The sequence below is a fragment of the Seriola lalandi genome, unplaced genomic scaffold (assembly GCF_002814215.2).
Source record: "Seriola lalandi dorsalis isolate HSWRI2012SDOR001 ecotype SW California unplaced genomic scaffold, Sedor1 jcf7180002054567, whole genome shotgun sequence".
Lineage (NCBI taxonomy): Eukaryota > Metazoa > Chordata > Actinopteri > Carangiformes > Carangidae > Seriola > Seriola lalandi.
The window spans coordinates 797,226-813,163 of NW_019525120.1; the positions used below are offsets into that span (position 1 = coordinate 797,226).

The 15,938-nt window shown below is 42.3% G+C and overlaps 1 protein-coding gene across 2 annotated transcripts in view; it reads left to right on the top strand.

The window, feature by feature from the left end:
- Positions 1-15,938, top strand: part of nbeaa (neurobeachin a) — a 93,928-nt gene that overhangs the window by 75,178 nt on the left and 2,812 nt on the right. For both annotated transcript variants that reach the window (XM_023416576.2, XM_087176715.1), the window contains 22 exons: positions 1,070-1,203; positions 1,936-1,997; positions 3,639-3,703; positions 4,220-4,328; positions 4,988-5,154; positions 6,152-6,276; positions 6,635-6,784; positions 7,275-7,411; positions 7,537-7,654; positions 8,929-9,031; positions 9,161-9,276; positions 10,317-10,429; positions 10,673-10,813; positions 10,937-11,056; positions 11,579-11,731; positions 11,852-12,016; positions 12,338-12,427; positions 13,153-13,345; positions 14,647-14,718; positions 15,019-15,174; positions 15,530-15,700; positions 15,807-15,908. In XM_023416576.2, coding sequence (XP_023272344.1) covers positions 1,070-1,203; positions 1,936-1,997; positions 3,639-3,703; positions 4,220-4,328; positions 4,988-5,154; positions 6,152-6,276; positions 6,635-6,784; positions 7,275-7,411; positions 7,537-7,654; positions 8,929-9,031; positions 9,161-9,276; positions 10,317-10,429; positions 10,673-10,813; positions 10,937-11,056; positions 11,579-11,731; positions 11,852-12,016; positions 12,338-12,427; positions 13,153-13,345; positions 14,647-14,718; positions 15,019-15,174; positions 15,530-15,700; positions 15,807-15,908 — 2,762 coding nt within the window. The remainder of the gene's footprint in view (positions 1-1,069; positions 1,204-1,935; positions 1,998-3,638; positions 3,704-4,219; positions 4,329-4,987; positions 5,155-6,151; positions 6,277-6,634; positions 6,785-7,274; positions 7,412-7,536; positions 7,655-8,928; positions 9,032-9,160; positions 9,277-10,316; positions 10,430-10,672; positions 10,814-10,936; positions 11,057-11,578; positions 11,732-11,851; positions 12,017-12,337; positions 12,428-13,152; positions 13,346-14,646; positions 14,719-15,018; positions 15,175-15,529; positions 15,701-15,806; positions 15,909-15,938) is intronic.

A 15,938-nucleotide genomic window follows, 5' to 3' on the forward strand; every position in this document is an offset into this window, starting at 1 on the left:
ACACCCCCCCCCTTCCCTCTGCCCCACCTCCACCACACACCCTCTGCTACGTCCAGCCACTACTAAATGTTCCCAGAGTGCCATGCAAGAAAGGACGGACATCTTTGCTAACAGCTTTCAACACTTAGCAATCACTTTTGTTTTAGGCCCAGCAGCTCATGTTTTTATGTTTTTTTCTGCAACACAGTCAACTCTGTCACTTCTGGCATGGCCGACTTTCTCACACTAACTAACCCCAAACTCCAGATCAGACCTGAGTCAAACTGTGTTTGCAAATAACTTGTGGCGTGGGTTTGCTTCAACAGACTTGAGCGCTTGTTTTAACCTCCTGCTGCTCTGGGCAGGTTAAAACAAAATTAAAATTTGTAAACACCAGTGACCCGGGTCTGTTACAGAAACCACATGCTTACAAGGCTAAGAAGATGCACTTCACTGCCAACATGGCTGCTTTGCTGTATATTCGTCCTGCCTTACTCTCTCCATTTCTTAACTGAACATGTAACAGAAAAGTATTTTACTCTTCAACACAAAGGCACTAATATAAAGATTTGTAGTATCTACAGGACATGTCAATATATATAGTATTCTCTAACGCAGTTTAAAATAAGAGCCATTTTTTGGAGGCTTAGCTTTTTTTGCACGTCAAGGTTCACTCATCTCACGAAGCCAAGTTGATTAGCAGAGCGATTAGTCTTTGAACTGTCTCATCAATCAATACTAACCAAGGCAAAGTGCTTCCATACCAAACCATCATCACATACTCTTTGATTCTGTATGTTTTTTGAGTCTTCTGTGTCCATTTCAGACATTTTTCTATTTCCTTCTCTTTTACTGCTCTCAGCTTCTCTTTCCCTTTCCCATCTCTGCTTCTCTGTAATTTGCCCTCCCTTCTTCTCACCTGTCTATGCTCATTTCTTTCTTGCATGTTTTTCTTGCTCCCTTCCTCACCCACCGTATATACCCCTCCCTGAGTCCCCCCCCCTGCTTTTCTACTCTCATCTGTATGTTGCTTATTTTAATCTTCACTCCTATTCACTTCATCTTTCTCTCACTTATTTCCCTGCCACAGTATTACCACCAAGCTGGAGCGCGCTCTGGAGAAGGTGGCCCCCCTGCTGAGGGAGATTTTTGTGGACTTCGCCCCCTTCCTGTCCAGGACACTTCTTGGTAGCCATGGGCAGGAACTGCTCATAGAAGGTACAGGTGCTGTACACGGCTCCTTTTTCTCTAACTGGCGTCTCTCTGTGGAGTCTCCCCATTCACTGTCCCTCACCGCGATGTGTGTGTGTGTGTGTGTGTGTGTGTGTGTGTGTGTGCGAGAAAGAAAAAGCGTGTGTGAGAGAGGAGAAAAACAAAATGGAACGAGTGAGTGAACGAGTGTGTGATTAGTTGGCAGCGAATGAGTGAGTGAGTGTCTTTGAGCTGGCTGCTTCACTCATTCGTCAAGCAGGTATGAAGTCAGTATTTTGCACCATTTTCAATCAGCTAGCCAGGCAACGTCAACAGCTTTAGATCAGATTATGTTCAGTTTTAGCATTAATGCTGCTGCTATTATAGTACTGTTCTAAATGTGATGCATTCCTTCTCCCTCTGCCCACCTGCTTCCTGGCGTCCTGTTTTCGTGATCCACTGTCTCTATGTTGATCTCTCCCTCTCCTCACTTCCTGCTCCCTCTTCCCCCGCCTCTCTTTTTCTCTACTGTTTGTTCCTGTCTTCTCCGTGGCATGCTTTTTATAAACTTGACTACGATGACTGTAAACAACAGCAGAAAACCACTGACACTACAGTGTCGTCTTTGATGATATTTTTGTGTCTTGCAGTGGTGTGTGTGTGTGTGTGTGTGTGTGTGTGTGTGTGAGAGTGCGTGCGTGCGTGTGTGTGTCAGAGAGAAAGAAAGAGATGCTCCTGACTGTGCAGTGTGTCTTTGTGCTGCAGGTCTGGTGTGTATGAAGTCTAGCACGTCTGTGGTGGAGCTCGTAATGCTGCTGTGCTCTCAGGTTGGTAACTCCTCCTCACCTCTCTCCTCTCCGTCTCTCTCTGTACTGTCCTCACACATATGATCCATTTTGTCAAAGCCTGAAAAAGTTCTGCAAGTTTTTAAAAAAAAAAAATTATTTTAGACCCACAATAATAAATGGCTGAGTTGAATGCACACAGGAAGCTGTCGAGTTATTGATCTGCCCTCTGAGGCAGGGTCGACTATGCAATGAGCGCACTGCAGATGTAATATAATATCAGCTTATATGCATCATCACACTGTAGCGCCCCCTCATCAGTATCAAGGGCCGCAAACAGAATTTTCCACGTCAATCACACGCACATAAACTTTTCCTGTCCTGGATTTTACTTTTAGAAACTAAATTAAAGGCATCAAAGGCATCACAGCTTCACTCATTTCAAATGTTTTTGGAGTCATTTATCTAACTAGCATTCAAAGCCAGTATCTTTATTTTCCTGAATAACCCTTAAAAGAGAGGCACTTACCACTACAGAGCTTCGCCCTGATGGTGTCGGAGACCAGTTTTCTTTTTCTTATCTCATGAAGTTTGTCTCCCAACTCTTCTCTGTTTGGCTGGATTCTTGCTGCCTGTAAGAGCTCTTGTCTTCGGAGGAGCTCTTCAGTTCTTTCCTCTTCTTTTTCTTCAACCCTTCTTCCGCGGTCCTTGCCTTCGTCTCTCCCTTTTTTCCCTTCTCCATCCTTAGCCGCACCATCACCTCTCTGCTTTACTAGTCCATTTCAACTCAGTGTTTGAGGGGCTACTGCTTTCATCTTCTACCACTCTCTACTGCACGGCTGTTTCCTCTCACCACTCCCTTTTCCACTCTCCTCCACTCTCCTGGCTGGCTGCTCGTCAGCATGTATAGTATTACCCCCTGGCTCCGGCCTTGTCTGACATTAGAGGCTCAGGAGAGCAAACCCTAGCCCAGATATTGATCCTGTGGATGGGGGGGGGTGTAACAGGAGATGGTCCCATGTGTCCTTCACAGCCTTAAGAGCGAGTGGAGCTAATGGAGCTCTGATAGTTTTAGGCTTTCAGCAACACTCTTATCCTCAGCTCAGAAGGCTCCACTCTCATGCACAAGCACATAAAACACTTACGCACGGGTGCATTCTCATTGACACTCACAGAGCTCTTAAGATGTTTTTTCATCCTTATTTTGAGCAGTTTCATGCTAGTGTAACTTTGCACCGGAGATGGTAATTGATGAATTTATATTTCTTCATGCATAAAGCTAATTTTATCTCTGTATTTAGTGACACTTTTTACGTGTTGATCCCCTGATTAACCACAACAACCCACCTACCACTTTCAACCAGGAGTGGATGATGTGACAATATATGCAGTGAAGCAAGAGAATTTTTCGGAGGAATTTTACCGTGCAATATACCGACATGGCTCTGGTAACCATACACAATGTGCAATGCTGCAAATTGATGAGCAGGACAACTTTAAGACAATGTTGGATTTAAATGTTTTTTTGTTAGTAATATTTAATTCACAAGATTCAAATCTGGTCATTTGACTGACAAGTAACTTTCCAGAAAATGTACGACATCAGTATAAAATGACATATGATGACACATCGAACACCCCTACTCCCTATCATATTAACTCTGATCTGTCCTCTACACTTAGGAGTGGCAAAACTCCATTCAGAAGAACGCCGGACTGGCCTTCATTGAGCTCATCAATGAGGGAAGGTAATCTATCACACTGACTGATTATCACCCCGCGTAACTCCCCGTGATTCACACATTAACGCCAATACTGTTATCAGTGCTTCACAACTAATGGGTATGATACAGTCCTAATGAGAACCTTGCCAGGATAAGTGCACAGTGCCACGTGTGTTCAGTAGGAAGTCAAATCATTAGAGTGCAATTAAGTTTACTGCTGATTTGTGCTGCTCTATTTTCAGAGCCTGTAATCTTGTTTTTTTTTTTTTCAGTCCAAAGTATTTATTGGAGGATTGCTGCAAAACTTAAGAAGATAAATACACACCAAAAGTCTACTTTTTAAATATACTGTTTATTGACACACATTCAGCGAGCTTCAGCAGAAAATCATGTCTTATTGATATAATTCAGAAAAGCTTGAAATACTGAGGAGAACTTGCTTTAATTGCCTCCTGTTGAGAGTTGAATTTTTTCTAAATGGAGGTGTTGCTAATGCCTGTAATCTTTGTCACTCCCCCGTGTTTCTCACTCCATCACCAGACTCCTGTGCCACGCCATGAAGGATCATATTGTGCGCGTTGCCAACGAAGCAGAGTTCATCCTGAACAGACAGAGAGCAGAGGATGTGCACAAACACGCTGAATTTGAGGTAAACCTACAGAACGCCGCTGCTGTTTTAAATCACACGTGACAGGGGAAAGCCATGTGAAGTGGCCAGTATGTTCACGCGCATTGTTTTTCAGGATTGTCACCAACACATAGCTGGGCTTTGAGTAAATTACTGCCTGCAGTTAGTACATTTAAATTAATTTCCACTCAGGATTTTATGATGTCATGCAGCGATAAGTGATGACGGAGGACACTGTTCAGGCTCGTCTTGTGCTTTGCGAAAAACACAATTAACCTACTGAGTATATCTGCTCTTATTTTCAGAGTAGTAATTATTGTATCACTTTTGGCCAGTAAATTAGCAATTGGCCCTTTTAAATAAAACATAAAAACTGGTTAAAAGCTATAAATTAATTTGACCAGTGCTTGATTTTTCATGCCAATACCAATATTAATATTTGAGAGTTAACGTCATAGTGATTATCAGCTAATATTCATTATTTACATACAGTAAATGCAGAAGAAAAATAACAAAGATCCCTTAAACTTGCTTTTTCAAGAATGTGACCAGGATCAATACTGAGCTTTCTGGTGAACAAACTATGTAACAATGACGCTGCTTTTAAATTACTTCAAACAAATCTTGACGGTAATGCTCTCCGGTTTTAACTCTTCTACCGACCGCTCTCCCCCCCTTAGTCTAACTGCGCCCAGTACGCCGCGGACCGGAGAGAGGAGGAGAAAATGTGCGATCACCTCATCAGCGCCGCTAAGCACAGAGATCATGTGACAGCCAACCAGCTGAAACAGAAGATCCTCAACATCCTGACCAATAAGCATGGAGCGTGGGGGACGATGTCACAGAGGTGAGAGGAGCGACGTATCAAATTATAACTCTGGGACATTTTTAGATCACCATTACACAGGATGTCATTTAATAGGAGACATTACGCCGGTTGAGTGCTTCTTGTATTTAATGGTATAATTGGTATGTGTAGTGATTATTAAGTCAGCACTGTCCATCATGCATGGACCATATCATTGTAACATATCACCATTGTATATTGTTGCTATGTAACTATAGTAAAAGTAGATTGTACATAAATTCATAAAGCCAGTAGAGTGTCAGACTCATTGCTGAAATACAGAACAATTCAGCAAACACATTTATAAAACATATTACGGTCTGTGTAAAGCAGTTACAGCACACGCAGACAGCTGCCTGGTAGCTGTGTGAGACTGATCTACTTATTTAGCACACTGGCATACACTCACATTACCTCAATGATGGCTTGTTATGCAGATCTGCCTCCAGGCTGGCAGCCAGTCGAAGGACATGGGATTTAATTTGAGGACATGTGACATGGACCATCTGACGCCTGTCTTCCTCATGTCACTGTCGATGAAGTAAATTGTATACCACAACGTGCAGGCTGTTCATAAGCACCTCCTGCACCCAGATACAAAAAAAAAAAACTAATCAAAGTGAAATTGCATCTGAAATTGATGATATTTTTAATATTTGTTCACATTAGGCAAAATTTAAATCACACCTATGGTAAACCTTACTATTCATCTGTTTTCTTCATACAACCCCTTTGGCTCTACTTTTCTCTCACCTTAAAACCAGTTACTGGTGTTTCCAGATGCGGAAAGGTTGTTTAAATACACATATGGTCAAATAATGCCCCTTATCCAAATATAGAAGAGCCTTTCTCTGTAGAAAATGAGTTTTACAAGTTACAAGCATACAGTAAATGTCAACTTTGACTTCAGTTATCTTTACGTTCCTAAAATGCACACCTCGTTTGCTTCCCAACACTGCAATGACTCATCTTTGCTCCTCCCCTTTTATGTCTTCAGCCAATTACATGACTTCTGGCGTCTAGACTACTGGGAGGACGACCTGAGGAGGAGACGGAGATTTGTGAGAAACGCCTTCGGATCCACCCACGCCGACGTGTCCCTCAAAGCTCTGGAGGATTACGGTTTGTGATGTGTATTAATGTGAACGTATTGTACTTGGTCGATACCTCCTTTTTGCATAAGATAAGATAAGAAAAGATAAGATAAGATGAGATGTACGTTTATCAATTCCCCCGTAGAGGCAATTCAAATTTGACACAGCAGCAGAAAAGAGTAGCAGCGTAAGGGGGAAAATGTAATAAGATAAGAAAATAAAAATAGAAACAGAATCTAAAATAAATAAGATAAATTAGAAATACTATATACAGTAACAATATAGAATGCAACATAGGCTGTTCTGTACATGTGCAATATAAAAATAGAAAATTAAGTGGTTGCTTCATGCACACAACTTTTACACGCACACTTAAAAACACACAGGTACGGAAGAGGAAGAGGAGGGGCTTAAGTCGAAAAAGAATTTCCGCAGCCAGTCAGTGGTCACCCAGAATCCAGAGGCGGAGTTAATGCTAGAGGGAGACGATGATGCTGTCAGTCTGCTGCAGGAAAAAGAGATTGATAACCTCGCAGGTAAGTTGCACACACAGTTACGCACACACACGGACAGTATGCTACAGTTCGACTAAACCGAAAACTGTCTATGACTCTTGTTTTTAGTACGTTTCCGTCCACGACTTTTTACCTCCAAAGGCAAGTTGGACATTTGAAAGTTCTGCAGCTCCTCTAACCAACCTGACGATTAAAGACGATTAAGTCATGATTTACTAAAAACCGATGCTGATGCAAATCAGACCAAAGACCTCATGTAATCCAGTGGTTCCTCTCTGACTTACACACATGATTGGGTTGTTTACAACTGTAGGAAAGTAGAAGACGCGAATAAACGATCAATCTTAACTAACACAAAATGAGTCTATTACAGTATGTATGCCATTTAATTATCTGTTGTGTGTGATCATTGCTTATTACTATTATATATTATGAACCTGTCAGTGCTATGTCTACGAAGCTATCTACCTTTGACTACCTAAAGAAGTAGTAACACTACTGTCACCCCCAGGGCCTGTGGTTCTGAGTACTCCAGCTCAATTGGTCGCTCCAGTGGTGGTGGCTCGAGGCACTCTGTCCATCACTACTACTGAGATCTACTTTGAGGTGGACGAAGAGGATTCTGCATTCAAGAAGACTGATGCTAAAGTGAGGGCAAGCTGTCTTTCTGTATTGTTGTTCAGTGCAGAGGGGGGAAAGAGTTAGACCATATTCTCTGGGAGATTGGTCTTTCTTCATGTTATAATGTTTCACCGGATGTCCTTTCTCAACAGGTGCTGGCCTACTCAGAGGGTCTGCACGGCAAATGGATGTTCAGCGAGATCCGAGCTGTGTTTTCCAGACGCTACCTGCTGCAGAATACCGGACTAGAGGTCTTCATGGCCAACAGAAGTAAGTCAGCAAATGTCTTGTTACTTACATTAACCTACTCACATCTATTGATTTCTCAACACTCTATCAGAGAGGTTATAAGAACTATAGGGATTTTGACTGCATGCATCTGATAACTCAAGCCCCAAGGCATCAATCCGAGCCACTGACAGTATTTATTGATTATTTACCATCACTATGACCAGCTTTTCAAACCTATAAATAATTTATGGGTTGCACTGTCTGCAAGCAGTTTATCTGCTTTTTGCCTTTTTGCCATCATTTATTATTGAGTTTCTGTAAAAAAACAAAAAAAATGTTTTGCTACATATAAAAAAAAAAGGACTAGACACCAATATGTATGATGAACTAACACCAAAGGTTGACTGAATTAATGACTTCAGTGTGAAACAGCTGGGGCAACAATGCCAATAATAGTAAAGCGCAGCTGGTTCCAGCTACTGAATTTCTTTGGTTTGTGAAGAATTAGAAATAAATATCAAAATGGTGTTTAAAAATGTTTAAAATTACACCGTGTTAGCAATAAGTACCAAGCAAAACAATGAATTAAAGGAGCTATTTGTAAGTTTTGCTATTGCTACATAGCTAACTATAGCATTAGCAGCTGTTTACTTATCAGTCTAGAAGAAACATTGTTCATCATCAAACTTCATTCTTTTACTGACCAAGAGCTGTCTCCAGGGGTGGAAAGCAACGCCAATGGTAACTCTTATCTCTATCACGTCTTTTCTTCTACTGAAATTAGCACGTTAACTAGCTATCCCCGGTCCGTCTCGTCACTTTCCGATAGCGACTCACTGTAGCCTCCCATCTGCCCCGAGGACGTAGCTCTGCTCAAAGGGCCTATTATAAGATCTTGTCTTGTAAACGCAACAATGACTGAAGCTCTTTTCAAGCGACAATCACAACCACCGGCTCCCAGCAAGAAACCATGTTTGGCGGCAGAGAAAACTTACAAATAGCCTCTTGAAAACAATGTTAGGGTTAAACATTAGAATAGCACTCAGATTTAGTAAGTGCAGAGTGAAGTGCATATTAATCGAGTATAGCCTCTTTATGTAAGTGTGTTTTCTCTCTTCTCACTTCCCTACACTATCATTGTCATTATCATTCCCGGTATGATGGCACTCACTTTTTCCCTCTACAGTACGGAGAATACTACCATTCCCTGCACTCTACACAACCACTCAAAAGAATGTTCCACTATAAGGTGTAAACCCAATTTATTTTATTGTTCGGCACACGTTGACTATATGTTGTCTCTTCCTCTCCAGCATCTGTGATGTTTAACTTCCCTGACCAGGCCACAGTCAAGAGGGTGGTTTACAGTCTCCCACGGGTGGGTGTAGGAACGAGTTACGGCCTCCCGCAGGCCAGGTAGGTGCAAGGTGTAGTCAGCTGTGGTCCGCAGGTGTTCTGTGGTGGAATGGCAGTTTTCTGGTTTGATTAAAAAGGAGATGAATTTCAATGTGTGTGTCTATGCTTGTGTGTGTGTTGGTCTCCCAGACGGATTTCCTTGGCCACCCCTCGTCAGCTCTTCAAGTCGTCCAACATGACACAGCGCTGGCAGAGGAGAGAGATCTCCAACTTTGAGTACCTCATGTTCCTCAACACTATTGCAGGTAGAGTCCACTTTCAGTCATATTTCATGAGTTGTCATTCTGCCAAGTCTGTTTTTGTGAATCATAGCGTTTAAATAATATATGAAGCGGCTAGCAGCCAAACACACATCCCTGTCTAATGTGGTCTCTCTTTTTCTCAGACCAAACATTTGAATTATTTGAAAGAATACGTCCTCGTTTTCTCACTCTCTGCTGTGTGATATTGACATTGACAACGACTTTAATAATACAACCTTATTTTGTTGCTCTGACTGTTCCTGTTGCGCTGTGTTGTTCGAATATAACTGCACTGCCAGACACTGCAGAATTGCCTTGTTGGTATTTATATATTTACAAAAATATATGAACACATACAGCCATGATGACAAAGTGATATAAGTAATGAATTGAAAATAATGACTGCAGCCATTTGCTATTTTATTTTGTTTATAACCCCTTTGTATACTGGAATATTTCAATTTATTTATAGATGTTCTAAAAAATATCAACAAAAAAAAAACACGTTAGATATATGTATGTGATAGAAATGCAGAATGAGTGATGATGATGTCTAATACACATCGAGATTAATGATGCCTAGTGAAAATTTGTATAAAAGCCTTTGCACATGTTGGCATGTTGCAGTTTGTCAACAGCTTGTGCTTTTATGCCTCTCTCTGTTGCATCTTTTATCACACTAACATACGACCTTGGTTGGCGTAATTGGCACTTAATCTTTGCTCAGAAGTTAGCCTCACTAATTAAAGGTTTGAGCATGAGCCTGACTTATTAGGTGCGGAGGTTTTTCAAGCCTGGAAATTAGTAGCAATGATGCTATCAATCACATGTTCTTTACAGTTTGCATAATCATATTCTAGTGTGTATTCATCTGATGTCAGACTCAGATTGATTAAAGTAAACATGCCATAACAAGGCTAACACAGCATGGTGTCACAGTATGGGGCCATCTTGTGACACAACAAAAAAAAAAACGGAATGATGTCGTGTCTATATTTCCACTTAGTCAGGTTTTGCTCTCCTGTGAATCTTTATCCCTGCAGGGAGGACCTATAATGACCTGAACCAGTACCCTATCTTCCCCTGGGTCTTGACCAACTATGATTCAGAGGAGCTCGATCTCACTCTGCCTGGCAACTTCAGAGACCTCTCCAAGGTTAGAGCACTCAGACGCACAACACTCACTGCACTTTTTCCATAAAATAGTTTATGTGCTACGAATATTGTAAAACCAAAATGAGAAATACATATCATATGCTGTCATATATTGTACTGAGGTTTAGTAGGAAAATACATTTGCTCTTTTTACACCGGATCAAAAAGGACACAACTTGTTAATTTTATTGTCCAGCCATTAACCACTGACTTAAGTTTATTATTTCTCTCCGGTTTCCTCCAGCCAATCGGTGCACTGAATCCCAAGCGAGCAGCGTTTTACGCAGAGCGCTACGAGACGTGGGACGACGACAGCACGCCTCCTCACCACTATACAACCCTGTACTCCACCGCTCATTCAACACTGATGTGGATGCTCAGAATAGTGAGTACCTACTTAAGACACTTACAAACCATCAGCCCTATCAACCCCTCAACAGCTGTTTGAAAACACCCCGGACACACAAGGCTTCTTTTCAAATGAATTCGTCTCTTCTTGTGCCTGTAGGAACCCTTCACCACATTTTTCCTCAACGCCAACGATAGCAAGTTTGACCATCCAGAGAGATCCTTCTCTGGCATCGGCCGCTCGTGGAGGAACTGTCAGAGGGACACGGCTGATGTCAAGGTATTCCTGACGGGCTGAAGGAACAACGTACTGAAGTGACGGGTTAAGATTATCGAAAATCAGCCTGTAAAGAGGCAGTGCTGAGATGATAACTGAAAACACAAAAACACAGAGAGTAGCGTGATTTTAAGCTAAATATGTTAAATGTTTTTGTGTTTGAAGTGCTGTTAAACTATTCTAGTTTTAATTTAAAGGTCTTTAAATGTATGAGGAGTGTCAGTAACTGTACTTGTAGATGCACACATTGTCTGTGTGTCAGAATTGCACACAAGGCCACGATATACATTATTTTTCCTATGGTCCTACAGTTGGTATAAAATATTTGCTTTCTGTTCTCTTCAGTACGTATTTACTTGTAGTATTTTTTATAAGTCCTGGAGGGTATAATTTAAATATTGGTGAAAACAGCTTGTGCGTGTCAGCTTTGAAAGACTGCTAAGTATAGTTGATATCTTTAACATTACATTTAATAGCAGATTTCGGGAAGAAATAATTTTGTTGTGAATCCGTTGTATCCTTCAGGAGCTGATCCCAGAGTTCTACTATTTGCCGGAGATGTTTGTCAACAGTAATGAGTATGAGCTCGGGGTGCGTGAAGATGGAGTCCCTGTGTGTGACATAGAGCTTCCTGCCTGGGCCAAGAAACCTGAAGACTTTGTCCGCATTAACCGGATGGTGAGAGGCACCCGAAAATAAAAAGCTAAAAGAAAAATCTTTCGCCTCTGCCTTTAAATCCACTGGAGAGACATTGAACATATTCTTGACCTCTTTCTCTCTCTCTCTGCACATGACCAGGCGTTGGAGAGCGAGTTTGTGTCGTGCCAGCTTCACCAGTGGATTGATCTAATATTTGGCTACAAGCAGCGAGGGCCAGAGGCGGTCCGAGCCCTCAACGTGTTCAACTTCCTGTCCTACGAGGGAGCGGTCACCCTCGACAATTTAGATGCTGCGCAACGCGAGGTTGGTCTCCCAACACATCGCTCTTGTTTGAGTCAGAAACGGATTATTACAGTGCAGTAATCTCCCTCTCATTCTCATGATGCATCTGCGAGATTTCTTCATGCAGTCGCGTCACATTGATGTAATGTTTAAAGTGAGATAATTAGTTATTAGATAATTATTCTTTGTGGCTGAGAATTTTAGGGAAAGTAAAAGAAATAAAAAAGTTGAGGGGAACGTGTGGCTTTGCACATCATCTTTTTTAATGTTTTTTTTTTTTTAAGTGTGTGACCTTCCTCTTCCTCTCCCATGCTACCATCATCTCTGTCTCTCCGCCTGCAGGTCATTGAGATGCAGATTCAGCTCTGCGGTCAGATCCCCTCCCAGCTGCTGATAGAGCCGCACCCACCTCGCTCCTCTGCCATGCACCTGGTGAGAAAACCTTGGTCTCACCCGAGCAAATTTTTCTCTCTTTAAATGCTGTGCACACATCGCCAACCTCAGCTGCAGAGATATACTTGCTCATTTCTTTTCAAGGTTGTTGTTAAGATAAGGTTAAGAAAAGGAAGTGTTTTTTTAAATTTATTTTTTTATTACAGGTTTAAAGGTTTGTATGTGCAAATACTGAACTTTCATATTTTTGTAACACATTTTAGCTCTATACAGCTGTTAACATTAGACACAATCCACTGATATGAACGGCTTCCGTTACAAAAGTGAATGGATTTGTGAAATGATATTACATACACGTGTATGTAATGATGTTTTTTCAAAGCCAGTCCTGCCCTGGTATCAGCCTCTCTGTCCTCCCTGCTACCCTCAGCAGCACGAGGCCTCAGTGTCTCCACATTAGAGCCATCCATGTCCCAACCCAAACCTGTCAGTCCTGAACCCAGACCAACCAGTGCCTCCATCTCCTCTCCTGAGCCCAGAGCCACCCTCAGTGTGTGTACCTGCTCTGACCCTGTGCTCCCACTAATATACCTTTTCCCTTCCCTCCCTCTGTCCCATCTGTTCTGTCTCTTCCTCTTCCTACGTCTCCATTCCCCCCTCCCCCTCCCCTCCCCTCCTCCTCCTCCTGACCTTCCCTCCTCGCTCTGCCCTTCTCTCTTCCTCCCCCTCTCTGTCCCTCTCTCTTTCTCTGTCTGTCTCACCAGTGTTTCCTTCCCCAGAGCCCTCTGATGTTTAAGGATCAGATGCAGCAGGACGTCATCATGGTGCTCAAGTTCCCCTCCAACTCCCCTGTCACACATGTCGCAGCCAACACGCTTCCCCACCTCAGCATACCGGCAGCCGTCACCGTCACGTGTAGCCGGCTGTTTGCCGTCAACCGCTGGCACAACACAGTCGGTGAGTGCTGGTGTGGAGGGGAACTGGTCTGTAGAATGCAGTTTGATACTGTTATTGTCAGCTGGTTTCTATGGCAATACAAATGAAACGACATTTCATCTATTGCCATTGAGTAATGATAACCAAATTCATTCATTCATAGTTTCAAGCATGGAACTATGAAGAATGAAGCATGACTTTACATTATCTTAACAAATATACAGTTTCGTTATTTTGGCTACACATTCAAACTTTACACCAGTGGTTTCACCTATTCAGGACGTGATGTGACTACATTTCTGAAACATCACTACAACAATCCCTCTGACAATACAGTAACATACAGAGTTCATGTGCTGAATAATGCTGAAATAATTGGTCTATTAATCAATAAGTCAAAAAAACAACAGCTGCTGGTTCCAGCTTTAAAAAAAAGAAAAAGAATAACTTTTGTTTTTTTAGATGACAAGTTGGACAAATGCAATTTAAAGACATGACTTTGGGATTTGGGAAATTATAATAGCATATAGTTAAAACTAATTTATGGAAACCTGCAAGGCGTATACACTCAGTGAGATGTTAGTTCATGTCAGTGGTAGTTACTGAGCCCATTGTTTTTGGTTTTGTTGTACTGGATTGTATCATATTAGAGCTGTTAGCTCACACCCTGTATGTTGACATAGAAATACTTTTTGATTAAAGCCATCATTAACCTCATTAATTGCCTCATTAGCACAGCAGGCTAGGTGTAATTAACTATGGTAAAGTGATTATGAAGGGTCATGAGGCGGTTCAAGTGAGTTTTGTTATTGATTGCTTATTTTTAGAAGCTGTGACAGCGTGACTGGTATTGTTTTTGTGAATTTGTGTGTGCACACAATAAGGAATGCATTATGCCAATGAATGTCCTTGACATCACGGCAAAATGTGGTTCTTGTGGTTCTTGCAAAATGTGGTTCTACTGCAGCAGGAACTATCACAGAGGGGGATTTGATATCTTCGCAGGTGTTTATGTGTCTGTGGACAGATTCTGTTACTGCAATAGTGTCACAAGATTCATCAAAATGAAAGTCCAGTTTGAAGATGGGTGTGGTCTGACCCATGAGTCCTGAGTAGTCATGTAAATAACGTACTGATGTGTGATCCCATCACAAGATGGTCTCTAGTTCAACATAAGCCTGTATCAGCCTGTATCAACAGAGAGCGCTTTACCAGTTGATTATATGAGAGGATGCAGTGCAGCATTTACCCTTCACTGTTTTATTATGTGTGTATGTGGGTTTGTATGACTGTCGTAACATTTGATCCCCCCCACCCTTCAGGCCTCCGTGGAGCTCCAGGATACTCCCTGGAACAGGCTCATCACCTGCCCATTGAGATGGACCCTCTCATAGGTCAGTGCACAAACATCTCCACAGCAGATTTCACTTCCATTTTGGCATTTGAGATAATATTGACAACTTCCACCCAGATCCATTAATAAAATATACTGAGGGATGATCTTTACAATGTCTACAACATTACTAGAAGGAGACAGTTTTCTATAAGCAGACTGCAGAGTTGCTGACACTTAAATCACTGACCTGAGTGATGAACTATCCCGAGAGGTTAGAGGAGTTCATTACATTAGCTTGTTAGCGGTATTGCATCTGTACGCCCTCATTAACCTGCAGCATCCCTGTTCATCCGTGCAGCAAACAACTCAGGCGTGAACAAGCGTCAGATCACTGACCTGGTGGACCAGAGCATCCAAATCAACACACACTGTTTTGTGGTTACTGCCGACAACCGCTACATCCTGGTCTGCGGCTTCTGGGACAAGAGCTTCCGTGTTTACTCCACTGAAACTGGTAGGGGTTTTGTATTATTCATTTCAAGACATGTTGGGTATTTCACACAGTAGAAATGTACTCTCAGCTGCAATTTGTTTCTGAACCAGAGGTCCTAGTTTAAATGTGGATCCTGTTGAATTTTTATTTAGATTAATGGATCGAGGGGAGATTCGGAGAGCTCTTTTTTTTTAGATGAGCTTTGCTGTATATATTAGTCCAGGGGTTCAAACATGTCACACACTAGTCACTAATCTGCTTGTTTAACCTGCCATCTCCAAGTGTATTTTTAAAGTATAACAGTCGTGGCCCTCAGAAGTATGAGTAGAGGGCACACACAGACTGAGCCGTCCTCCTCCTTCCTTCCTCTCCGCAGGAAAGCTGACCCAGATAGTTTTTGGCCACTGGGATGTGGTGACGTGTCTGGCGAGGTCAGAGTCCTACATCGGAGGAGACTGCTACATCGTTTCAGGCTCCAGAGACGCCACTCTTCTTCTGTGGTACTGGAGCGGACGACACCACATTATAGGGGACAACCCTAATAACAGTGAGTGGTGGCACGTGTGAATGTTTGCCGAGCTCTGTGTGTTCACTTCCTGCTGGTGCAGGAATGGTGTGGTGTGATGTGTCTCTCACTGTGTTTTCTCCTCCAGGTGACTATCCTGCCCCCCGGGCAGTACTGACAGGACATGACCACGAGGTGGTGTGTGTGTCTGTCTGTGCAGAGCTGGGATTGGTCATCAGTGGAGCTAAAGGTTTGTGTGTCTTCATATGTCTGTCTCTGT